At 42.0% G+C, this 26,717-nt stretch overlaps 1 protein-coding gene across 2 annotated transcripts in view; it reads left to right on the top strand.

Moving 5' to 3' along the window:
• The first annotated feature begins 776 nt into the window (after positions 1 to 776).
• Positions 777 to 26,717, top strand: part of ube2o (ubiquitin-conjugating enzyme E2O) — a 44,721-nt gene continuing 18,780 nt past the window's right edge. For both annotated transcript variants that reach the window (XM_040024745.1, XM_040024746.1), the window contains exon 1: positions 777 to 1,331. In XM_040024745.1, the coding sequence (XP_039880679.1) occupies positions 900 to 1,331 (432 nt within the window). In that variant the 5' untranslated portion in view covers positions 777 to 899. The remainder of the gene's footprint in view (positions 1,332 to 26,717) is intronic.

Raw genomic sequence — 26,717 nt, 5'->3', positions numbered from 1 at the left:
CCTGTACACTAATGGGGTTTACTTTGTAAATGTCTTTGAGAACTTGGAAACTGAAAAGATTATCATAAAAAATCCCCACAAAAAACAAATCTAAAACAAAACAGATATATCCTTAAAGCAAACAACTGATGTTTAATTATGGGGCACTGAAAATTAATAAACTCAGGCTACTTCAGATGTATATTTGTGGAAAGATGTTAAATAATAAATAAAGGAAAACTTTTTTTTTTATTGTTAACTGAGCTGCATGTTTATTTGTATAGCATTCACTGTGCAACAATATTAAATCATTTAGGTAAGATCCACATAGGATCATAGATCTCATTCTCTCTCACACACTCACACACACACACACTCACACACACACACACACACACACACACACACACACACACACACACACACACACACACACACACACACAGAGAGAGAGAGAGAGAGAGAGAGAGAGAGAGAGAGAGAGAGAGAGAGACAGAGAGATGTCTTTTTTAACTATCGTTACTTAGGAAAATATAATTTAAAAGGAAACATAGCTAAATATGATGAAATTTATAATAATAAATATTAGTAATTTACAGCAGAAAACGAAATGTAACCATTAAAATATTGGCGTAAAATAAAAATGTACACAATTAGAGTAAGTTAGAGAGTCTCCCATCAGCAGATTACGAATCATACTTTACGTACAGCCTGCGGTCTTTCTCGGTGGCTCCTGTTTCTGGCTCTCGGCGCCCCTCAGTGGTGACAGCGGGTACTGCGTGATGACGCTGCCACACTGCGCTTCTTACGTAGCCCGCGTAGCTACGTAAACACGTGCGCTTCGCTGCTTCCAGGTTACAGTTTTTTTTTATTCCACCGTCATCCTCGCGCTCCAGCATCGCTCCCTGACAACAGCGGCGATGGCGGAGCCCGTAGCATCGGATGCAGCGGCCAAGACAGACGCAGCAGCAGCGGCATCATCACCCACACCGGGCCCCTCTCCCGTAGCCAGCCCGGGCTCCGAGCCTCCTTCCATGGCTCTCTCCCCCACCGCGGACGGCTCACAGCGGCTGCTCTTCTCCCACGACCTGGTCTCCGGACGATATCGCGGCTCAGTCCGGTTTGGCCTCGTACGGATGATCCACGGCGAGGAGGATTTTAACTCAGACTCGGACCTCGACGATGGTGGAGGGAGAGGCGGAGACGGCGGCGGCGGTGGAGGAGGCGGACGAGTACCGTGCGGTTCGGACACTGAGAGCGCCGTGGACACCCCAAGTCGGCCTCTCGGGAGGGGATTTGTCCGCGTCCAGTGGTACCCCGAAGGTGCGAAGCAGGACATCAGGGAGACAAAGGTACCACACAGCTGCTAACGTGCTTACTGTTTACCCCGGCAGTCGGTGGTTATCTCAGCCTGACGTCAGGACTGCTTTGTTTCACCTGCCTGTTGTGGTTTTTTTGGAGAGGGGGGTGATCGGCGGACTTGTTACCCAAGCAGTCATCAGCTTCACCTGATCCATCCGACTAAAACCTGCAGCCTAGCTCGCTAATTGGCTAGCATTCAAGCACACAAGCTAGCTAGCAGTTTAGCTCGTAGCCTCATGTATTTCAGCTGGTCCCGGCAGGCTGAGCAGGGTTGATCCACCTGACTGCAGCCAGCTCGCTGCTAGTACACCAAACACACACACACCACTGACCGGACAGGTAGGGGCTTGCACAGGTCCTGTCATGTGCACCTCCCTGCTTAGACACCTTACACCTATTGATTAGCTCATCCTTGACTCAGTGTAGCTCCTCAGCTGGGTGTGACCTGGCCTGAGACCAAGCTTTGTGTGTGATAGAAGATCTCTTATTATTATATAAACATACATATCTGAGTTGAACCTGATCCCAAGCACCGAGGTCAGACCAGGAGAACGAGGCTGTAATCGTTGCCCTGTCCCCTCTATCAGCTGCAGATGTTTTCCAGCTCAGTCACAATTAATGAGTTAGTTGAACAGCAGGGATTTAATTTGAAATTTTTAATTTCTTTAGAGCACATTTACTTTTCATTGCGTTTATTATTTACCTTAATTAGTTCAGAACATTGAAACCAAACTTGTGCTGCTTCTTTTGCATCATTGTGAGCATATTTTTGCAGTTTTTTTTTTTTATTTATTTTATTTTAATTTTTTTATGGCTGCTGGTCATCATTTTAATATTTTAATATAATTTTGATAGTGCAGATGTGCTGAACTGAGAATTTATAGTCTATGGCTGATAATTTCTAATGCTCCTCTATAGCAGGGTTTTACATATCTAACACTAACAATAATTGCTTCCACCCAATTATCTGCTCGATCTACCTCCATGCCTTGGGGTTCTGTAGTGTCCTTTTAGTCATTTGAATCCAAATCTTGTTGATTACTGTGCTTTGTATTTTCTCTGTCGTTTCAAATGTCAGGAACATTACCAAGAAGATTTGAATTAGTTTTTTGCATTAGTTCACACAGACCTAGAGACCGGATGGAGAGTGGTTGCTGGAGGTTGCTGTCTTTTGCAAACTGTATGCTGCGCCAATAACCTCCTTGTGGTTGCTGCAGTCGCCTGTAGTTTGCATGGGAAGTGTCAACTTGCCCGTATTTGCCAACAAACCATTGAGCACTAGTGAAATTTACACTGCTCACCTTTAATGTAAGAGTTGTACCTTACTGCTGAAACCACCATGTTTCAAAAGGCGTAACTCTTTACTTTGAAGGCAAACATTAGCTATTAACACACAAGTGTTGCACTCTTCAGTTTCACTGCCACTTGGCGAATAAAGAAGTCAGTCTTCTCTGCAAAGGACGAGTGACCACAGCAATCACAAAGAGCTTTTTGGTGCAGCACCCTGTCTGGGCATCAGCGCCTGGTGATTCGGTTAATTCATAGTTTCAGATCATCCTTAAGGACACTAAACCTAGTGTAGGTTATATTTTTTGGGAGGGGCTGTTAAGTGAAGAGGGTACAAAAAGGGTACAAAGATCAGGGAAGACTGTGCAAATGTCCTCAGGCAGATTTGATATGGGTCAGGTGCTTTACCCATGAGCTAAACCAGCACCCAAGAATTTAGACTCTTGCATCCCAAATAGTACAGTTGACATTATTTTAACTTTAATTAATTACATCACTCGTTGGTGGTGGTTGGACACTGTGAACCTGTATGTTAAAAATTCAGCTGTCATTGTTGATCAGTAGTTTGTTGATACTACCAGTATGGTCAACACTGGGGCGATTATGTGGAGTGCAACCAATATGAATCAATACCTTTTAACTGAGATATCAAGGTGATTGATTAAAATTCTGAAGGCTATTGAGGTATGAAATATAGATTTAGACTCCTGGACGCCATTCATTTGTTTTGAAGTTTAAAGTCTGCATTTATAAAGTAGACAGCAAATATTTGCAAACCTCTGGCGATTTCTCTGAGTGATTGCAGTCAGTCCAAATCAGACTGCAACAGCTTGTAGAAAGATTGCCACCCATCAGGTAGGTTGAACCCCCTGGGTCGTAATATTCCCAAAGTATTTGTATTTAATGTATTTATTTAATGAAATATTCATATTTGGCGCCCCTGTATCGAAACAATATAACAATGCAAAAATACACTGACACTATGCTGTATTGATTTTTTTTCTTTTTTTTCCTTTTTCTCACTCATAATAATTAACAGAGTACCACACAAAAGCATGAATGCTGGTAACAGTGCCAGACACTCAGATTTTAAGCTCTACAAAAATTGACCAGAGGAATCTAAATGGTCCGTAACACTTTGACTGTCTGGTGCAGTCAGCTGCTGCCTGTATTTGTCTAAGTGGCCACGCCCTGAACTCTAGCATCCTTTCTTCTTCTTCTTTCAGCTGCTCCCTTTAAGGGTCTTCACATCTGCCTCCATCACACTCTATCCCTAGCATCCTCTTCTGTCTCATCAGCCCTCTGCATGTCCTCCTTCACTACATCCATGAAACCTCCTCAACATCCTTTGTCATATATATCCACTATCCCTCCTCTGCACATGGTCCAACCATCTCAGCCCTGCCTCTCTAACCTCTTCTCCAAAACCGTAACCAGAGCCATCCCTCTGATAGCCTTATTTCTTCTGAGCATCTTGAACTCTGCCACTTCCAGGTTGACTCCCTTTATTTTTCTCCTCACAGCCATCTTTGAAACCTTCCCTTTTGCTTTAGCCACTATTCTTCTGTCACAAATCACCTGCGACACTCGTCTCCACCCACTCCACCCTGCCTGTATGCTCTTCTTCACCTCACTGTGCACCGTTCTTAACTCCAGCATTCAAATGGATGAATTATTAAAAAAAAATCAGAGATTAAAACCATTTTTCTCCTGGGCGGTTAACATGCTTTTTAATGCTGTAAATTTGAACATTTTAACATGGAAGTCTGTAGTGACTGGATTTTGGAGCCAGCCTCGAGGAACAGCAGCGTGGAGCGCTTCAGCATCAGACCTTGAATTCAGTCGAATCTGGACAGTACATATGTGATGTTGGTACAGAAAGTCGCTGACCTGCATCGGTATAAACTACAGTCTCAGCCTTCTAAAACCTCTTGTCAGCTTCAGTTCAGTTAGACATGTAAATTGCTGCGTACATCTTTGTGCAGTTTTACCATTTTACCACCAGATAATGAGGACGTTTTAGCAGGTGCAGACTTTGCAAACCTGTTGTTCTGTGCATCCTCTAAGCTTCTCTGGGGTTCTCCTGGGCTTTGTGGAAAAGGGTCACAGAGTTTAAAGGAGGACAGGCCTGGAACGAGCTCACACAGACTCATTTCAGAGACAGGATGTGACCAGAAGAAGCCTATTTTAGAGCCCAGCGCTGCCTTGCTTTGTCTTTCCAGTTAAATGAGAAAAGTTCTGGTCTGAGTGTCATTCAGACCTCAGTCAGAACAAAGGCAGAACGACGCGCCCCTTAAACAATGACGCTGATGTTTACGCAGCACCATGTCCTCTGTGTCGATGTGCACATGTATGGGTTTCATTGTGTGTCGTATTCGTGATTTCTCCTGTGCTTATCTGCACGCCCAGTCTCAGCAAGCTCATTTTGCATAAATCCTGAGAGTACAGTTTTACATCCTAATCAATCATTCATGATCACATCCTGCAGTATGCAAAGTTGCACATCTTCAAGGTGCTGTTTGCACAAAATTTCAACTTTTTATTTATTTATTTTTTTCTGCAGGCTGCACCTCATTTTCACTTCACGTTTTCTCTTAGGAGCGATCATTGGAGAGAAAAGTGATGCTTAGAGTTACTCTCGGGTTTCATAAAGCAGACATTTTCACAGCAAAATAGGATTTTGGACATTGCGACCATTATGTGCAAACTCTAAATGATACAAGGCGATCAGTCTAATGTAGTTTCTTTGTTGCTTCATTTTAGCGCATGAAAGTGAAACCGTTCAAAGTTAAAATGATTGAAATGCTAAACTCTCTGCTTGCACAGCGAGGAAGCCTCGCAAAGATTTAAAATGTACACAACCGTAGTGTTGCCAGAAACAGTATGAGATTAAACAAAGTGGTCAGTTTAATGAAGATTTGTCAGCAGGCGTGGTGCCCCATCGAGCAGCCTCGTACGCCACTGGTATTACTTTTGATATAAAAAACTATCAACGACTATGAGCTTATCTGCATGTTGCAGACTCTTTAAAAACTCTATCTGGGCATTGTGGTCACCCTCCTGACTGACGTTACAACACGGTCCCATTGATTTTTTTTTTTTAGTATAACGCACATCGAGGAAGGGACAGTGAAAATGAAACGGCAAGCTTGCTGAGCTTGTGGTGTGAACATGCATCGTGTACGACATGTTCGGTGTTACTTTGTTTATTTAAAAATGCACCAGCGACATCAGTGTACATTTAAATAGCTATTTGGGGGGGGGGATGTTTCCCTTTTACTTGCCATAGGGCCCCATTTACACATGAAACTAAAAAATAAAAAGAACAGACGCGTTTTATTTGTTATCTACTTAATTTATGGTCTGTTTCATTTCAGCTCACTGTATGGCTTTACTGGATTTTGCAGCCATTTGCAGTTTCGCTCCTCTCCTCTGCTCTCTGTTTCACTGCATTTGTCACGAGCAGAGTAAAGGAAGTAAAGATAACGGAACAGTAAAAGCAGACGGCTGCGCTAAACATCTGAGAACATCCGTGTTTACTTTTAAGCCTGCCCGATATCTGATATGGTGAAGGGTGGGGACAATATGAGAAGCTGTGCTGCTGATGTTAAAGAGGTTGTCGCGGTCGGAGCGTTAGCAGCGGTCGGAGCGTTAGCAGCGGTCGGAGCGTTAGCAGCGGTCAGAGCGTTAGCAGCGGTCAGAGCGTTAGCAGCTCTCGACGCCATAAACTTTGAGTTGTTGTGCTATGTCAAGCCAATAAAACCATTAAATCGCACAAGAAAAACAACTGTTGTTATATGATTTAATTTATGATTACTTTTATGTGATTGTCAGTTTATGTATCACTCACAGATGTTAAATTACCGTATTTTTCGGGCCATAAGGCGCACAGGATTATAAGGGGCATTAAGTGAAACAAAACGGTCAGATAAGTCAAACTTTACTAAACTCATTCTTCTTGCTTCCTCCACTTCCGTACCATTGATTGATTAATGTGGAATTCTCTCGCAGCTGCTCTATTCCCATGTTGTTGCAGTATATTAATCACTAACCTCGTATTGTGGATGGATTATCTCAGTTGTTCTCCTGACTGAAGTTTACAGCATCCTGCCATGCGATTGCATTTGTCCCCAACCATTGGATCAAGTGGAAAAAAGTTAGCGTTCATCTTCTAGCTTCACTGTGTTTGTTAGCCCAACTTCAGTAACCCTAAAAAGCCACTGCTGTTTAGTTTTCGGTCTTCATTTATGCTGTAAGTGATAGCAGAGCTGTATGTTTTAAGTTTTTCAGAAATCTCTCAGTCAGGACATGGTATATCATGTTTAGGTGGAAACTAGCGAGCTAACTTCCTGCTAACTTTTAACTCCGTTAAATTTAATAAATTCTGTTTTCATGGATGCCTGGATGTTAAACTTAATTGTTACACCTGGTAAAGCAGCAACACTGATCATTTTATTACAGATGAAAGAATTTAGACAGTTTTTAACTCTCAAAGATGCGTCAGTGTTCGTTTGACTTCAGGTCCTGAAGCGGACGGAGTTTTGGACCCTGATTACTCTGCGAGGCTCCTGGTTACGGTAGCTCCAACAGTCCATCAAGCGGTGCGGCTTCGTAGCTTACCAAAGTCGTACTAAAACATTTGCTGACAGATTTTTGTACCACATAAAATCGGTTCGAGGTCAGTAAGCACAACCAGAATTCATACATAAGGAAAATTAAAGGATTTTAAGTGCCTCATAGTGCAGAAAATACCCTATGTCCTAAAACATAACAATAGCAATAATTGACCTAAATAATGGATGACCTCATCTTCCGTGTTGTCAAACCTATGACACCATATACCAACTATACATACCTGACCACATCACCACCACCAGGCGGTGCTTTTTGAGTGTTTCCGCCAAGACCCTCTCTCTGGACATGTCAGAAGACACAAACTCTACTGGCGATTACAGTTTTTGGTCTCCTGACCAAGCAAACAGAGCTGGGATGTTCAGGAACGTGCTTGAATCTGAAAATCAGCAGGAAATTCCAACAAACTGCAGTCCAGCAGCTCTGGGAGATGTAAGCAATGGATGTGATGTATCCATCCAAGAGCACCAACCAAAACTTGTGCTTTCTGATCTTTGGTGACTTTTAATTCAGGTAGGTGGAATTGTTCTCTCTGAGGAAGGAAACGGCCTTTCCCTTTTCGTGGCGCTAAAACTTCATACGATGGAGTCTGCTTCCACTTCCAGTCAGCGTGCTGAACTTTTGTCATGGGTCATTAATTAACATCAGCCCATCATGCTCAGACCAACCTCACTGAAATAGTGAATTACACCATGAGAAAGTGAATTTAAAAAAAAAATAAAAATGTTGACTGGAAATGAGACATGCTGACAGTTTAGTCCCAGGTGGCTGTTATGGTAATGTGCAGGCTTTTTCTGTACCCTGGGAATGGTTTCATCCCACCTTCTGCTCTCAGAGTCAGTTGAATTGTCAGGGCTTTCTTGGCGTGCTGTCATATGATGAGCTCCCACTTTCGCTGCTCTTGCCCATTACAATGCCCTCGAGTTAGCAGCATTATGCATTCATTAAGGTTCACTGCTCTGAATACAAATCAGACTGATCTGATTTGTGATTAATAAATTCCACTCGGCTGCTCGCAGTGCTTGACCCCACGGTGAAATGAGGAAATAAAACATTAGCATTTTGTCGCTTATGCTAAGCCATTATAGTTATGTTGCAACTGAAACAGGAAGTTCTGGATCAATAGACATAAATAAATCCCGGTGAATAGGGAGACTCCAGGTCTTACTGCATTTATTTTTGCCTTTTCATCGTGCTGGAAGGTTTTTCTTTTTTTCTGTTTGTTTTAAAGGCACTGCTGAGCAAGTTATTTAGGGAAGCTTGATGCTGCGTTTATATGGGAACCTTTTCTTTGGATTGTCCTTCAACTCAAAGTGCTCTCAAATTACTGAATAGTTTTGGTAGACTTGTGACTTGCACACAGAACCTTTTGGCAGCTGTAGCAGTCCGTCTGTGCAGGTTTCTTCTGTTTGGTCTACGGGGGGAACAGTTCTGCAGTTTTGTACCACAACTCCACTTTTCTTGTACCACAGTCGCTATGTGGTGCTGTTAAAACATGCCAGTCTGGTGAAACCTGGAATTTTGAAAAATCGTGCAGGTCCTGAGTGAATAGCAATTTTTAACAAAGTACATAAAAAGGAATAAGTGTACATATCCCAACATACAGTACATTCAAGCATGTTTAGCATGGGTTCAAGCCTGATCATGTAGAGCTTAGTTTGTAATTAATAAAATTAAAAATTTTGGATCTCACTGGAAAAGATCTGCTGATCTGACTCCTGCTAGTTTATAGCAGATTTGTGTTACGTCATACTAGTTGCTGGATGGAAGAAAATGCAAATGTATAAGAGAAATCATGGTTACATAAGCTATTTGTTTTTTGTTTTGTTTTTTTGATAATAAGATGACTATTTTGTTATTAGGAAATCATGAACACCCCTACAAGGGCGGGAGTTATATTCACTGTATGCTATCCTTAGCATGGAAACAGTGATGGAAGCCATCAGTCTGTTTGTCTCTCAGGCTTATAGTTTAACAAATTCTTGTGTGAACAACAGGTTTATTGCTCTTGTTTGCAGCAAATGGGGGGGAAAAAATCCATCAAAATTTCAAGTGGGAGGAAGAGCTGAATGCTGTAACCGCAGGGTGACTCCCATCTGTCAACCTGGCCCTCCACCCTGCCCCCATCCATCCAGCTACACAAGTGTGGTCAACCCCCCCAGCTGACCTACACAATAGAAACATGTCTTTCCCGTGTGGGCTGACTGCTGATTTACACTCGGGCCACTGCACCACACGGTTTTCTTTCACCTCTTATCCATCTTCTGGTCATGATCACATACATTGCTTTTAGTCCCATCGAGCCCTCGCCTCTTCAAAAGCATTTTAGCTGCAGCGCTGCCGAGCACTTGAAGAGATCATCTTACTGCTGAAATGCGTTTAAAACACGAGGTCGGGCTGTATTTTTATTTTTTTTTATTTCTGGTTCTTCTGTTAAACACGTGGAGGCTAAACAAAGTGACTGTAAATTAATCACTGAAGACAGTATTTCAAGAAATGCACTGAGTAATCTGACTGAGTAGAATAGGTGTGATTAGCTTTAGGGGTGGGAATTAGCAATGTAATGATACAAATTATACAAACACTCATTACATGGCAAGCAAGCAGTAATGTTTGTGGCTAAAAATGACGCCAGTGGTGGAGGTCTGAATGAGAGGGTCCATGTTCTAGTCTTTACCACAGTTCTATCACTTTATAACAGCTGTACGAAGAGGCTTGAAATTTTATTCCTGGGGTGTGGCTGCTCTGACTGACAGGTCGATGGACAGCCTGTGTGTGTTTGGCTTCACCTCTGCTTATTCAAGTTACCAAACTTGTGGTGCATTTGTAGCTCAGTTATCTAACGAGAACATGGCTTGCATTCATAGACTGTATATAAAGGATGGCTCTAACTAAAGGGTCTGAAAAGTGGAGATAGTGCAAAGTGTCTTACATTTGCATCTTTCCTAAGCAGGCCAGCAGACAACGACTCCTGTGGGTGCAGAAAGGGGTTTGTGTGGATGCCTCCCTGTTTGTTTCTTACATAGCCGAAAATGACACTCTGTTGGATTACACAAATATTTTAAGTCCAGTTTGACTGCAGGACGATCGCGCAATACATCACAATACACACAAAGGAAGAATTGAGTGTTCATTCACTTCGCTGTGGTGTCAGACTGCGTGTGTCGTCCTTATTGATTAAGCTTGATTAGTTGATAAAGCAGCAAACACAGTTACTGCCTGGACTGAGCGGATGATATTAATCACATTGCTTATCTCCACTTGTTTAGTCTGCTCAGCTTGTTTAAAACCTAAATCATTTATCCTGCCAGTTCCTCTGTGTTTAACCTGCCGCAATTCAAGTTGGATTTAATCAAACGTTTTTGTTTTTAAAAATTAAAAAAGTAGGATCAGTAGAATTTGATTAAGTCCTTCAGAGCTGTGGTCTTATGTCTTTTAAAGGTCACCTGAGTGTTGCCGATTGTCAAAACAGCTACTCGGATGTCGCACACTGCTCAGCACTAATACCCATCAGATGACTGTATGCACCCGTCAGTGGAGTTTGCTCAGAAGCCTCCCGCAGGTGCTCGTGGTAGGCTGGCAGACGTTGGTGTAATCTGGGACACGAAGCTGTTGCCAAGGCCCGCCCAACGGTGCTTTGGAGCCCAGAGCCTTGGTTATGGTTTGTGCAGGTGCCAGGCAGGGAAACAAACAGACGAGGGGCAGGGCACCAGCCACCGTACTGTACGCTTCCTCGAAGAACAGTGAAGCAGCTGCAGCGCTGCACTGCAGCTGCTCATCACACCTGAAGAAATCCTCCTAAAATTGCATGAAGTTCTTTTTCTTTAATGCTGACTGTACATGCTGCATCAGGTAGCTGCAAAAGTCTGTGAATAGTGGATGCAAACATCTGTTTTGTGTTCATCCCTCAAGAAAATGTTCAGGTTAAAGTTATTTATTTGTCTTCTTGGAGATGGTTTCTGACTGGTAAAACACAAGCTTCACGACTAGAACAGTTATGCAGTGTTTAGACCTATTTTTATTGGATCATGAGAAAATCTGAAAATGTTGCTCGTCAACATTAAATCATGTTTAGTCGACTTGCTGTCTTGTTTGAATTGTTCGAAGAAAAATAGAGCAGAAACTTCTCATTTTTTTTCTTTGAAACTGTCATTTTGTGCGTTGCTGTTACACTAAAGTAGTTTAAGTTTATTACGTTTATTCATAAGCACATTTTAAAATGAACAAAGTGCTGCGCATGCTGAAGGAAAGACAACTTAACTGTATGATAAGAGGGGGAAGAAAATGGGAAAAACTTCTAACCAGTTTTAAATAAAATGCAAATCAGTCCGTGTACTATTGCGCCGAAACGTCAAAAATAAATAGACACGAAGCAATAACTTTGAGGACTCCTCGGCTGCTGTTTTCAACCATCAATTACCCATAAACACACGAGCAGCGAGTGCAGCTCATGCTGTACTGAGTGTGTGATAGTTTATTGATTTGACAGCATTTGATGGTGCTCTAGACAGCACACGACTACGATGCTGCTAAATGTGCGGTGACTTTGCTTTGTTGTCTTATCCATCAGAGCAATCATGAAAATGCAGACAGACATGGAGGATGTCTAGGTAGGTTGTGATGAAGCTGCTCAGCAGGTAAAGGAAGGATATGTCTGATGTTTTTCTTTTTCACCTTTTAGACCTCCTCCTCGGGGGTCATGGCTTTTGTTGTTAAAGTGTGAAATGGACGGGACAAGCTGTGAATCTGCTGTGCTCTCTGAAGACTTCAGGCCTCATGGATCATCTTGCTCTGTTATCCTCCTTCCATTTAAGCTACATCCAAGTTGTTACAGACTGTATGAGGGTTTGGGCAATTTAGTTTTTTTTTTTTTTTAAATCAACCTTTTAAAATGTGGGTAAACACTGGTGCTGTGTTAATTTGCAGAGTTTGGCTAATCGTGGCACCAGCAGCCATCTGTTCCTGCTGGTTAAAGTCCATGCTGCCTGTTGGGAATTTGGTTACACATTGCTCTGGTGCAGTGCCAGTTTATTCTGACACAGCCTACATTAAACTTCATTTTCACTGAGATGTTGTCAGACCGAGCTGGTTAAACTAGATGTCCAGCAGGTATTCAGACCTGCCCACGACCAGGACAGGGAGTAAAATCAGACTAGCTCACTAGTCTAAAGTCATGAAACAGTCAAACCTGAGTAGAGTCTAATGGATGAGGTTAAACACTGTCTGTACTAATATGGTGTAAATCAAAGAACAGTTTAAGCCGTTGGTTACATTCGGTTTTAACTGAAGTCTGATCTCAGATTAGTTTGAGTGGGGCTAACGTTAGCCTTCTCTCCTGCTTGGTTAACAGATGCATAGAACACCAACTGATGTGTAATGTATGAGGTCACGGTTTTCTTACTGTAACCCGGGAGATGAATTTTGTTTCCTGTCTGCCGTGTCTACAGTGAGCAGACATGCTTGCACGAGAGACGAGCGCAGACAGGAACCTTAATCCCTGCATTAATTCCACTGTTGTCAGCACCGCGTTGAAACTTGAAAGTGAAACATGAGTGTTCCTCATCACGACTTGTCAGACTTGTCGTTCAAGCTTTTACAGAAAAGTGACTTAAGTGTTCATTTAGACATTAAATCATCAGAACTGATGATTTTAAAGGATAAAAGGTGCCTGTTGTGTCTGAGAGTTTTTTTTTTTGTTGTTTTTTTTTTCTCAAACGTGTCTTTATCTCCATCCCACCCTTCTTCATTTCTCTCGCTCCCCTGCGTTCTCCTCATCTCCCCCACCTCCCCCCACCTCCTTCACCTTCTCCACCTTCTCATTAACAGCAGCTGCATTCACAGCTTTTTCATTCTGAATAAAATCAGCTGTTGTGGGATGTGATTTTCATATAATCTGGTGTTTACATGCTCTGACGCAGTTAAATGGACAGAATAACGTCATGTTCACTGCAGCGCTTGTTATTGTGACTCATTTCTTTCTTTTTTTTAAGGTAGAGCTAATGTGCTTCTCTCTGATTTCAGCCTCACTTGTATGGTTACTCATATTGATACGAAGTAGTTTAATTATTAGTGCGTGTTCAACTATGCGCTAAAAGCTCAGACTTTTTAAATTCTTTTATTTTTTTTTTTTATATGTATGATGTCAAGAGTGGATGTCCTCATACCCACCAAACGTTCTGTTTCATGAGGGCCAGCCAATCAGTGATGTGAGGGCTGATTATGGAGACAGACTGTAAAGGCAGAGAAGCTAAAAGGGTTTGTTCTAAAAGGCTCAAAATAAGACGAATGAGGAGTATTTTGATTTGTGAATCATGCAAAGCTACTCTTACTGAGTCCAAGAAACCTCCTGGAAATATACACCAAAGGTCCACTTCAAGGGTTTGTAATAAAAGTCAGAGTAATTTTAGTCTAGTTTTTAGACTACCACACTATTTTCTTTACATTTTTAATATGTTTTGGACCTGTTCGCTCTTTATTATTTTTGTTTAAATTTTGTATTGATATTTCTTTTCCTTCATACAGCCGTAGCCAGCGTCCTGACAGAGACGTGTTAGAGACTGTTGATGTAATGTGGTGCTGACTGGATGGGATAATGGAACACACACACACACACACACACACACACACACACACACACACACACACACACACACACACACACACACACACACACACACACACACACACACACACACACACACACAGGAATAGCTGCACTCTGAGGTGACTTGCCTTGCTTAAGGAGCCAGCCTCCTTTCCACCTCCTCCTCCTCACTCTCTCTCCCTCCTTCATCTTCCCATCCTCCCTGTTTTCCTCTGCAGTGTTGGTCCTGCCCAGTGGGGAGACAGTCTACTTTCTCCCGCTCGCTCTTCCCCTTTGTATTTCCATTTTACTATCTGCTGTTTTTGCTGCACTCTTGTCTATTTCTGGCTCCTGCTTTTTCTGGTTTCCTCACTCTCTGTCTCTCTCCTGGGACTTGTCTCGATCTCCCACTTGTTGGGCTGGCTGCTTTCTCGTCTGTACCACGTTCACAGCTCATCCTCATTTTCTCCCCGTCACACCCTGTCTCCAGCTCCTTGCGCCCTCCTCCCCTTCGGCATCTTCTCTCCTGACGTTTTTTTTTCCTTCTTTTTCCCCACATCCATTTCTTTGTCTTAATGATTGACTCTCGAGTATCCTCCACCACCTTCTTCCTGTCTCCATCTTCTATTCTCCACCTTTTTGTGACTGCATTTTCTTCTTTTTCTTTTTGCTACTCATTTCCCTGCTGATATACAGTACAGCGCTCTGTCTTGCGGCTCTTAGTGCTCCTTGTTGGTTTTTTTTTTTTTTTTTGTTTCATCTCTCAAATTACACAGCAAGGAGATTGCTCTATAATAGATACTGTGCTATTAGTCCTTCTGTCGATCCCCTGTGGTCTTCATCGGTAAAAGGATTTGTGCCTTCTCTGTTTTTAATAGAGCCGTGCACCCTTCCTGTGTCCAAATCAATAGGCTTCAGCTAGGCTGTCCTGCAGCAGCAAGAAGGGTTATCAGGGTGTGAGGATTTATTGGTGATGCAGTTTATTGCCTTATAAACAAAACTGCAAAGACTAATCATTGATCTGTTTTGTTTTGTTGTTTTTTTGTTTTTTGTTTTTTTTGCTTCATCACTTTTAAATAAACTCAGGATTACTGTATTTACTTTATTTTAAGATCACCATCCTTGCAGAATCAGTGTCTGATGTGAGAACCTCATTGTGCAGCATCAGACAGCCAATCACAAAGCTGTGACAGCAGTTCTTCAGACTAGTGTGAGAGCGAGAGGCTTTAATGTGCACAAACCAACCCACACAAGTTCAAAGGGGGCGACCGTGGCTCAGGGGGAAGTGTATCTGTAACCGGAAGGTCGCCGGTTCGATCCCCGGGCTCTCTGTCCTGGTCGTTGTGTCCTTGGGCAAGACACTTTACCCTACCGCCTACTGGTGTTGGCCAGAGGGGCCGATGGCGCGATATGGCAGCCTCGCTTCTGTCAGTCTGCCCCAGGGCAGCTGTGGCTACAACCGTAGCTGCCTCCACCAGTGTGTGAATGTGAGAGTGAATGAATAGTGGTATTGTAAAGCGCTTTGGGTGCCTTGAAAAGCGCTATATAAATCCAATCTACTATTATTATTATTATTATTATTATTATTATTATTATTATTATTATTATTATTATTATTATTATTATAAAGGGTCTCTTAACGGTATTGTAATTAGTGCTGAATTAGTAGCAGCCTGTGTAGTGTTTAGCAGTTAGTTAGTGTGTATCACAGTTATTATTAGAATTCTTTTCATAGCCCCTTTACATACGCCAGCTGTCAAGTTAATGTCTGCAGTGCTGTTTTAACTTTTAACACATTCACAAAGTTATTATAAGCCTCATTCACGCACAATCGCATGCATTCATACAAGCCTAAGATTCACATACCCACACTCTGATGGATGCATCAGGGGCAACTCGGGGTTCAGCATCTTACCCAAGGATACTTCGACATGGGGATTGAACTATCAACCTTTTGATTGGTAGACAACGTGGTGGAGCAGGACATTAGCTAATGCTATGTCTGCGGCTACTTCATTAGGAGGACATCACAAAATATTTACATAAATGTAAAATGAGTGGAAATTTATCATAATGTTTTTTCTGAGTCCTATGAGATTTTAATCAGTGGCGTTGATGAAAATGAAACCAGTGATCCCACGCTAACTCACCGTGTCATTATGTTTAGATGCTTAATAGAGATGCGCTTGGCAGAAGAATTGGCAAACTGTGTCAAAGATTAAGGTACTTTGTCTTTGCTGAAAGATAAAAACAAATTGAATTTGGTGACTGTTATAACAGCACGGAATGAAATTGGCTTTTAAAAGACACAAAAATGGTAGGAAAACTGTGTCAGTGTAACGCAATGGTTACAGTCACAAAACCGTAGTGTATACAAACATTGGCTTGTTGTTATGGCAACAGGTTTGATGATCAGTAAATCATTGGGATCACAGTAATCTGTAAATCATTGGGAACCAAAGTTGTAATTGAAGGTGAAAACAGATTAAATGCTCAGCCCTAATTATGAACATAAACCATCAGGCTCTGAAAAGATGCTACAAACAACATCTAAAATGTTTTATATGACCCTGTTTCCTTTGAGACGGTTACATCAGTCGCTTCTACACCACACACATCTGATCCAGAGGCTGTTCACATTAACTCAACACGGACACGTTTCAGTTTTATCCATAATCAGCTTCAGCAGACCCACAGTGCAGAGTCTGACATTGTTCCATTCTACTGTGAAGTCTTAATTAATTACTAATTAATTAATGAATTATATAAACTAACGATCAGTTTTTGGAAGTGGACAAATGCTGTTGGTGCACTGTTAAATGCAACGAGTGAGAAAAGACTGCAGCACCACTCAAAGACTGACTGTGATGAGTCAGCTCAACATCATGAAACTACTCACAACACAGCTCGTGTTTTTATGCATTTAATTTTTGATTGAATTGTAAAACTTTTGATATATGAGCTAATTTAGCTTTTGATTCAGCTACTGCATGGGGCGAAGCTCTGCCCGTGCATGTAGGTCTGTTATTATCAGGGCGACCTGCTTAGCAAAGTCATTTAAGTATTTTTGAGTCACAAATAAATAAAACTTTCAATACATTTTTTTTTTTTTTTTTTTTTTTTTTTTTTTTTTTTTTTTTAAATTAGCTTGCACATGTAATTTACATCGTCCTGACGGACCTACTGTACATTTACATCTGAGTGTACTGGCTTTACCTGAAACGCAGGTTTGATGTGAACGAGCTTAGTCTTTCTCAATGGTCATCCCAACCTTTATGTGAGGTTTTGGTGTATCTGGTTTGTTTGATACTTGGATGTCTACATGATTGAGAAAAGTTAATACCTCTTCTGGACTTCTGAAATCTTGCTGCTCACAAATAGTCCAGCATGCAGTGAGGTAATAATCCCATTGAGATTCCACATAGGGATTTTGATTAAGAGTCATAATATTTTAATCATCCAAAGCAGACTCCCTCACCCCCACCCCCCGGAGTCGCGGAAAAGAACTACTGTGCCCACAGTCCTAAATTGAAACCACATCTGTGATTGGTGGAAGTCTCTGTTACCATGGAAATGTTTCTACCTGTGAAGACGGGTAGCTTAATAAACTGTAAACTTCAGAAATGGCGAGAGTGGTGATTGCTGTAGAGCATGAAGCACTGTGCTATATTGATAACAAGGATAAAATATATACAAAACAATTATACAACAACGGGATGATTAATAGGTTCAAATTCAAGAAGTTCATCCAGAGTGAGTGTCTGCGTATGTCTAGAACTGCAATGCATTCTGGGATGAGCAGGTTTTTTTTTTTTTGTTTTTGTTTTTTTCACAGTTAAAAAGTAGTTCTTCACACAGTCTTGTACCTTGTACCTATCTAGCTCAGAACAAGCAGGAACTATGAAATATGAACCTATAGTAGCTCTGCAACAGATTACCTGAATTGTAGAACTTGGCTTACTCAGTTACTGAGTATGCTAACACACTGCTTTTAAACCAGTTTCAGCCAACTCTTTGTGCACTTACAAATCATTGAAGTCATTCACATACAAACAACTCGGCAGCCACCCAGAGCGCAGTTCTCACAGGATCCACGTAACCCAGAAGGCCTCACTTGCTCTTTTACAGTTTGTTTGTCTCTTCTTTCAAAACTGCAAATTATTATTATTATTATTATTTTTTTTTTTTTTTGCCCAAATGCCACTGAGCTGAAGCATAGTTTGCCTGTGGCTGAAGGCGGAGGTGCAGGATGTAGCTGTGCTACGTCGCACCTTCATTATCACAGATTTTTAGCAGCATCTGTGGGTGGAATTTCACCTTCTGGCTTCATATTCAGTGAAGTTAGCCGTGTGTGGAGAGAAATGTTACCTGTTACTACTGAATGCGCCCGTGTTTGTGGCTCGGGTGTCTTCTTTGTATGGACAACAGAGTGAAGGAGAAGTGAGCCCGGTATAGAAAGCTGTCTGTCAGAGAGCAGGCGTGGCCCCCAAGCTGCAGTTCTCTGCAGCATCCATCTTCCTCTCCATCTTTGTGCCGCACCTGAATAATGACTCGTGCAAATCAGGCTGGAAAATCAAAGCCTCCATCGATTCTTGTTATCAATCTGGCCACTTCTGCCCTAAAAGCATGGATGAAGAGACAACCAAGGTTGCTGCTCTTCTTTTTCCGAGGCAAGTGCCACACACAAACATTTTTTTTTTTTTTTTTTTTTTTCCCCCCTTTTTGTTGTCGGAGTCTGTGCCCACCACCTCATCATACCGCCTCCCTCCTCCTCATCTCTATATGAGCCATAGCAACAGTCAACTGCTTTGCTGTGACCCATCGGTGTAGCAGGGTAATCAGCCGTGTGTGTGTGCATGTGTGTGTGTTACCGGTAATGTCAAGAGATATGCGATTCACTCAGCGTGTCAAAGTCCAGTTTTAATTAGTGCGCATGTGTGTGTGAACCTGTGGCTTTGGAAGAAATGCATAAATCACCACAGCAGCAGTGGTGCAGAGACACAGCTTTGATTTCAAGGTGCCTCGAGGAGTTGTGTGCATCATGTGAGTAACGAGGAGGAACCTTCCTCCTTCATCTGCTTTCAGATTCAGATTTCACAAAGTCACGGCGCTGCCTCATTTTAATTTGACCTCCAAACAAACCTTAAAGCTGTCAAACTCTTTCTGCTCCTTAAGGAGATATCATCGCTTCACTGCTAATGTGGAGGATTTCTTTAAGGTTTTTTTTTTTTTTTTTTGTTCGTTTGTTTTTTTTGTGCTAAATTAATGCTCACCAGATTGCTCTGCAGAAAAATCAGATGTGAGAGTAAATTCACAAACCTGAGCAAATTGTGCTTAAAACTTAAAAGTTGTCTTTTACTTTTTTGCGAACATCAGTATTTCTGCAAGGTTCACGTTTTTCTATCAACATCCAAGTTTAATAATGTTGCTTTTCAAGCTACTGTGCACTGGAATAATCTTAATTCTGCATCATTAGTTTAGTAGCTGTGACCTTTCATTAGTACTTGGCTTCTGACTTATTTTAAGGTCAAGGTCAAGTTTATTTATATAGCACATTTCAAACAGCGATTGTGATTTAAATTGCTCAAGTGTTTGTGCAGATCTAATATTTAGGGGGAGACTATTCCAAAGTCTGGGACCTGCCACGGAGAAGGCTCTATCACCACGAGATTTGAGATTAGTCTGTGGGATGGACAGCATTAATTTTGAGCTAGACCTCATGGTTTTTCCTGGAGCATAAGCAGAGAGGAGCCCAGACAGGTAAGGAGGGGCTCGGGCGTTAAGTGACTTAAAAACAAAAAGTAAAAGTTTAAATTGTAGGAGACAGGAAGCCAGTGTAAAGAAGCTAAAAGCATTTTGGACCATCTGAAGACGATGGATGATGGCCTGGTCTAGACCAAAATACAATGAATTGCAGTAGTCCAATCTGCAAGTAAGGAAAAGGTGAATAACACGTTCAAAGACGTTAGCCGGGAGGTATGGCTTTACCTTGGCTAGCTGTCTTAACTGAAAGAAGCAGGACTGAACTACTGCACTCACCTGCTTATTCAATTTAAAAGAACCATCAATGTAGACACCGAGGTTTTTTACATGTGTTTTACAGCAGGAGGAAAGGGGGCCCAGAGTGCTATCGATGTGATTGAAGTTGCCAAAAATGACAACTTCAGTTTTATTTTCATTTAGCTTCACTATTTATCACACAGATACATAACACACAAACTCCTCTGATTCCACTGATTTCAGTTTCTGCTGCTAGTCTGAGCAGTGACGTCCTGACCTTTCCTGCGGGACACTGATGCGATCCCAAGCTCTCTGAGAGACAAAGTCCTTCCATCGTGTTTTGGCTCTGTCCCCAGATCCCCTCCAGGACACACCCAAAACACCTCATCTACTGGCCCCAGTAGCTGTGTTGTTAGGGGTTGCTTGGTCTATGTAGGGTTTTCCAAGGAAAGGTAAGGGGCTAGGCCAGGTATGGTTCAAATAACTGTGAAGACAAAATCTAGATACTTGGAGCGGGGATACCAGGCTGTCCAGTGTTTACTGTATATGATTCTCCTCGTCTTTTCTCTGTCCTCGCTGTTTTGCCCCTTCCCCTACCTCCCTTTAAGTCTTTCTCTTTCTTACACACATGGTAAAAGAGAGTAAGTCATGCAAAGTTCAACCAAGACACTGCTGGATGAAACAAGAGCACTTAAGATCAGCCAAAAAAAGGTGGAATATATGGGTTTTTTAATCTCCCTTTAGTTCCTCAATTACTGCCTAAATCACTCATTTAGGCATTAAGAGACGTAGATGGTAAGATGGTGACCATTTGTATTTTTAGACATCAGTACAACTCACGCATTTTAAATAAAAAAAAAAAAAAAAAGACTCTAACGTTTAGGTTTCGAATGTTTCATGTGTGTTGATGCTGAACACAAACATACAGTTAAATCAAGGGTAAGACAAAACTGGGTGCATGTAGCTCATTGGTGGTTAAAGCAGCTTCTACCAGAGCTGTAAGCCCAGGAGATCCTCTCTGCTGAGAGATAACAGTATCAGGAGGGGAAAATGTTTTTGCTTTATCACTTTTGTAACGCGTTGATCGATGGGATGGCAGCGCCGTCCCTCCTCCTCAACTTCACCTCTTCCTGGAGAGTCGTCGCTCCCACCGCGGGGGCATGCAGCTCCCTAGCAGAATTAAGGAACAGAGTGTAAATGACATAATCCAGTTACAAGGTGTACGGTGGATTAAAATTACAGTTACACATGTTAAGTGGATTATACTTTCATACCAACAGGACACTTTTAACAGCTGCCTGACCAGCACGTTCGCACTCGGTGGTTATGTTTCTGTACCTGTGCTTTAAACGCAGCGTTTCTGACTACAGCAGCGCACTGCAGCACAAAGCACTGAAAGAATATTAATGAAGAAGAGCTGCATTTGTGGGTCTGTCCAAAAAAAGCTCTTCTCTTGGCTAAAAGCTTCAGATAAGTAGGGACAGAAGTTGGTGTGTGTACATGCTCTAATCCTGAGCTGCAGAGAAATGAGGAGATGACAAGCTGATGTTTAATCGAGTACAAGGGAACATGGCGACCCATCGATTATATCCCCTCCACACAGTCACACACACACTCAGTGGCTCCTCTCCCAGAAACCAGAGGAGTTGGGTTACAGTGTAAGATAAAGCTGAAGAGCTGCTGTGTGTGTGTGTGTGTGTGTGTGTGTGTGTGTGTGTGTGTGTGTGTGTGTGTGCTTGCAGGTGCTTTTCATACTGTCCTCAACAGGATGTTTGGGCATCTTTACTCATACAAACTGCAGCCATACAGTCTTCACTGTTATCTCCAGCACCTTCTTGTTGCTGTGCTCATTTCTAGTCCAACTCTTTGCAGTAAAATGAAAAATGTATTTCCAAACATTGAAGAGTTGTGTGCTGATTGTCCTGATGCAGAGTTTAGCCCCGTTTCTGAATCTCTGCTGTGCAGGTATAAAATGACCCAGAAGGTCCACACTTATCAGAAACGTTTAACATTATTGAAATGCTTGAATTTTCCTTTAGGTCAAGAGAGATGCATAATACTAAATAATAATGTAGTTGAGCTCGTTGTCACATGTATAGTAAGTTTAGGAGCCGGGAAAGCCTGGTACCATTTAGTTCCTCGTTTAACTAATTATTGTTTTAATTGGCTGAAATTATCTTTCAGCCAATTAAAACATGCTGCTATGCTTTACTGTGGAATGTATTACAGCACAGTGGTCCTGTGGGGTCCTGGGTTCTAGTCAGCCGGCTGTATTCCCTGTTCTCCCTGTAGATGTGTGGGTTCTCTGCAGGTACTCGAGCTTCCTCCCAGAGTCCAAAGACAGGAGTGATGTTTTGTTAATTAGTGACTCTGGCTGCAGGTGTGAGTTAAAGTGTGAGTGGCGTTCTCTCTGTGTCAGCCCAACAGTGGCGACCTGTCCAGGGTCTGGCCTCGCTATGACCCTGAAGTGGATAAGCAGTTAAACTAAATGGATGGATTGTGTTGATTAGTATTCTGATCAGTCAGCTCATCAGCTGATTGTTTCAGCTCTAATAATAGCAGTATTACCTGCTTACCTACACATGAGTCTGATATAAGTATATATTCCTGTTTTTCTCCATCCCCATTAGAGCAGGGCGATATGACCCAAAATATATACATTTGAAAATTTGCGATAACGATATAACTGACGATATAATTGACACTAGACAAAATGCTTTACAACTCCTCAACTTTATTAGTGCAAACAAAAAAAACCATCAATGTATTTTCACTTAAACAAGCAGCTTTTTTTTTTTTTTTTTAAGTGCATTAAAGTTATATAAAAATTCAACAGTGCAAATGCAAATTCCTCGCGGACAGTTTAACCAAAAGGCATTTCCAGTGGAAATTGGCCGACATATCCTCAGCATAACCATGTATAATATCCACAAAACTTAAAAGAGCTTATACACACACAATACGGTAATATTATGTTGAAGCACACTACGTATCACTCCGCGAGGCTCCTGACTACGATAGCCGTAATGCTCCGACAATCCATCAAGCGGTGCGGGTTCGTAGCTTAGCAAAGTCGCACTAAAACATTTGACAGATTTTCGAGCGCCGTGTACCACAAAATCGTTTCAAGGTCAGTAAACGCAACCAGAATTCATACCTAAGGCACACGGGATTATAAGGGGCACTGTCGATTTTCAGAAAACTCAAAGGATTGATTTTAAGTGTGCCGTATTTTCTAAAAAACACGGTAATAACGACGGCCCGCTAGCATGCTCTACCAAAAATAGTGCTTTGTTGTGTATCTGACGGACGAAAGCTAAACCAGTTCCACACCACTGAAGTTGCAGCATTTTTACAAACCAATTCTGGTTCATCCGTTTCAGTTAACGATCCGCTTTCGCTCTCATTCTGCGTCGCCGCCATGTGCGTATGTAAACAAAGGCACTGCGCATGCGCGTTTCTATCGCGATATTTCATTTTCTTATCGTTGCCCAACATTACACCGGTATTACCGTGAACGGTATGATATAGCCCAGCCCTAATCCCCACCTCCAGTTCTGTACTAAATATGCAGTCTGCCTTGTTTTTATTCGATTTCTACTCTCTCCTCTACTTCCATCTGCGTCTGTCCAAACTCTGGTGTTTTGCCTGGTGGTTCGCTGCCACTTCTCTTCCTGCCAGTAAAGCCATCTTTTCCAAATAGGCCCGCCCACAGGTCATCTTTTTACAGCAGGGGTTTTCAAAGTTTTCATCACTGACTGCCAGTTTGGGAGCCAGCACCTGATTGACTGCTGCATAGGAATGTTAAAACTCTGTTGCGAGGGTGGTGGTATTTAGTGCTGGTGTTTCTTCATTTCATTCAGTCACTTTTCTCGCTTGTATGTTTTTGGACACAAGGTTTAGTTGTCTAGGAACAGAGGAGGTGGTTGTATTGAAATTAGGCGTGGACAGGATGAGCAACTATCGTTATCCAGGGTAACTCCTGCCTTTCATTAAGGCTGTAAAATTAATAAATGAGGCTACAAGATGGCAGCGATCAAACTGAGGACCTAACAAATGCAAAGTGAATTGCTTTAAGCCTGAAATTCACTTTTTTATTTTCACGCAGCTCATCGTTTTTGTTTAGAGCTTCTTCATTCAGGTGAACGACTTCATGAAAGTCCGATTTTTATCACAGCAGTGTACCGTTCAGAGTTCACCTCTCATAACGCTCGGTTAACATTTACATGAGCTGTACTATTTGTGTGTCTCTGTGAATTGTGTGTCATCTTTAGAGTTTAAAAGAAGGCAAATAGGCTTTTTTAGGTTTATTTGAAGATGTTTCACCTCTCAAGATGCTTCTTTGGGTCTAGAACTGATGGAAAGTCCCAGGTAATGAACCCCTGGTGGGGGCTGTGTTATCCTGGTTCCTTGTTCCTTTCAAGGGTGGTTCAGTGTATTTCGTCCTAAAGGAGAATGAAAGAAGCACTAAAACACCTTCTTTTCATATTTAGAGAATCTGAAGAGCTACTTCTGGGTCACTTCCCCCATTTAGAGTCCTGTGTCTTCAGCAACGGTCCACGTCTTACAGTCTCACGTTGGTGCACTTTTGTGTTTCTGCCCTGACTGGACTCTTAACACCTAATGTAGCAATCTGAGGCGTTAAAACCTCCCTCTTGCACATTTTGGTGATTTTGGACCCTGAACGTTTCCCCCCCTCAGCCGTAAAAGTCTGATGGGGTATTGTTTTGACCCTGCCGGGCACGCAAGCGACATGATCACATTCACAAGTTTGTGAATGTGACACCTCGACTCTACTAAAAATCTCAAATAAGTTTGAGTCTCAGTGACCTTGACCTCAAGGTTAAGAAGTCAAAGGTCAAGTTTTCTAAAAATCTTATGAATGTGAAAACTTCAGAACACAGTCACGTAGCATTTTGAAATTCATGCTGTAGGTGTCTCTACTAGGAGGCTAAAGGGTACTACTGGTCACCGCCAGTATTTTTGTAGATGAATTTTTGGTAACAGCAGGTGGTGTTTTTGTCCTCTCGGGTGTAGTGCATGGTGTTTATGCACAAACTGGTGACATGAAAAGCACCTGCCTCCGTGGGATTCAAAGTTTTGTGGACAAGTTTTTTTTTTTTTTTTGCAGTTTGTTCCATGTAAAGGCATCAACAGCCCAACAACAACTGAGTTAGCTAGCATTATACCATTTAGTCAAGCATAACTACTGGCACTATGGAGGTAACACAAATACTTCTAATTGTGATTATTCTACTTTTAATGATTAAAAGTAGAGTAAACTTAATATTTAAGTACAGTAAAGCAGCGGTCCTCAACCCCCGGGCCTCGGACCGGTACCGGGCCGCGAGAGTTGAGGCTCAGGTGTGAAATGTATGGTTTTCAGGGTTTTTAATCGGTTTTCAGCATTATTTTGTTATCGTTTTGATCGTTAACTCGGTTTTCCTGGGTCTTTTCACGCGTGTTATGAATAAATCTTTTTTTTCGGTACCGGTACTAGTTTTATTTTGTTGTATTTATCCGCGACACATTAAAGGCCGGTCCATCAAAATATTGTCGGGCATAAACCGGTCCGTGGTGTAAAAAAGGTTGGAGACCGCTGCAGTAAAGCATTTTACCGTATCTGTCAAATAAGAAATTAAAGGAATTTCCCAAGTTTGGGATAAATGAATCGTATCTTAAAGGAAGCGGTATACATATGAAAAGCACAAATATGGCCTTGAACTAAACAAGCTGTTCACTGGTGTTTCATCTGTTTCATGTATGAACCCATGAAGTCCTGCATGCTGTGGTTTAAAGGTGAAGGAAATGCACAGCAAGGATGTGAGCCGGAGTTGTTTTTGTTTTGTTTTGTTTTTTTTAAAGGAGAAACCAAGATATCCATATAAGTGAAATAAAATCCACAGTAAAGGGCAGGGTCTATTCCTTTATCAAGGAGAAAAACTGCGATGTACAGTTGAAATGAAGACATCATTAAGACATCTCAGGGGTTAAATACGCAGCAAAACTTCTTTACATGGGCAGAAAGTGCAGTCTTCAGTAGTCCAGGCCACTTCAGCTCATGTTGCCCATGATGTCAAATTAATTTGACATCCTTTATGTAGTTTGTGTACATGATCTAGTCATATTTAGAGATCAGGCCAGCAGTTAGTGGATTTTTAAAAACGTTTTAAAACGTATCCTCTCTAAAGAAAAACCCATGTGTGAACAGAGAAGGTGTATATCTATCATGGAAACTGAATTTGGACGCGGGCTGTAAAGCAGTCTGATAACGGGGAGCTCACACTCCTGGTAGAACATGAGGAGGGCGTTTTATGCCGTTTACCTGCTGATCGTTTTTTAATGTTGTTCTCTAAGCATTAATTATAAACCATCTGTGTGTTGGCATCCAAAAAGCATTGAAACTCTCTATAGCTGCTGCTCAGCCATTGTTCATTACAGCAGGCATGTTTTTGTTTTGTTTTTTAATTAATTTACTGCAGGCCTGTTTTCAGTCTGGATTCCTGCGCACAGGCATGGCGTGACACAGCAGAATTCAGTTCACAGGAACAATGTTTCCCTCTGAGAGTTGATCCGATGCCAAGTTTAGTCCAACAGCTTCTGTTTTCTGCCCTCTCCGATCGCTGCAAGCTGTGACTTTGTCCGCCCGTCAGACTATCCACAAACCATTTCAGTTTTACTGGATCTGTATTCTTTTATTTCAGTGTTTTGATTAGCAATTGAAAGTGAAATTGTGTTTGCTGACTCGTCCGGTGCTGAATAAACACTCCTGCTGGCCGGCTCAGTGAAATGCATCTCTTTGTTTGGACAGCAGAGTCGTTTATCTGCTCTCAGAGGGCGTTGCAGCTCTGCCGAGTGGTCGTGTGGGTGAGGA

The sequence above is a fragment of the Simochromis diagramma genome, unplaced genomic scaffold (genome assembly GCF_900408965.1).
Source record: "Simochromis diagramma unplaced genomic scaffold, fSimDia1.1 OVJJ01000302.1, whole genome shotgun sequence".
Taxonomy (NCBI): domain Eukaryota; kingdom Metazoa; phylum Chordata; class Actinopteri; order Cichliformes; family Cichlidae; genus Simochromis; species Simochromis diagramma.
Note: the sequence above shows the minus strand (reverse complement) of the source record. Positions and strands in the feature narration are given on the sequence as shown.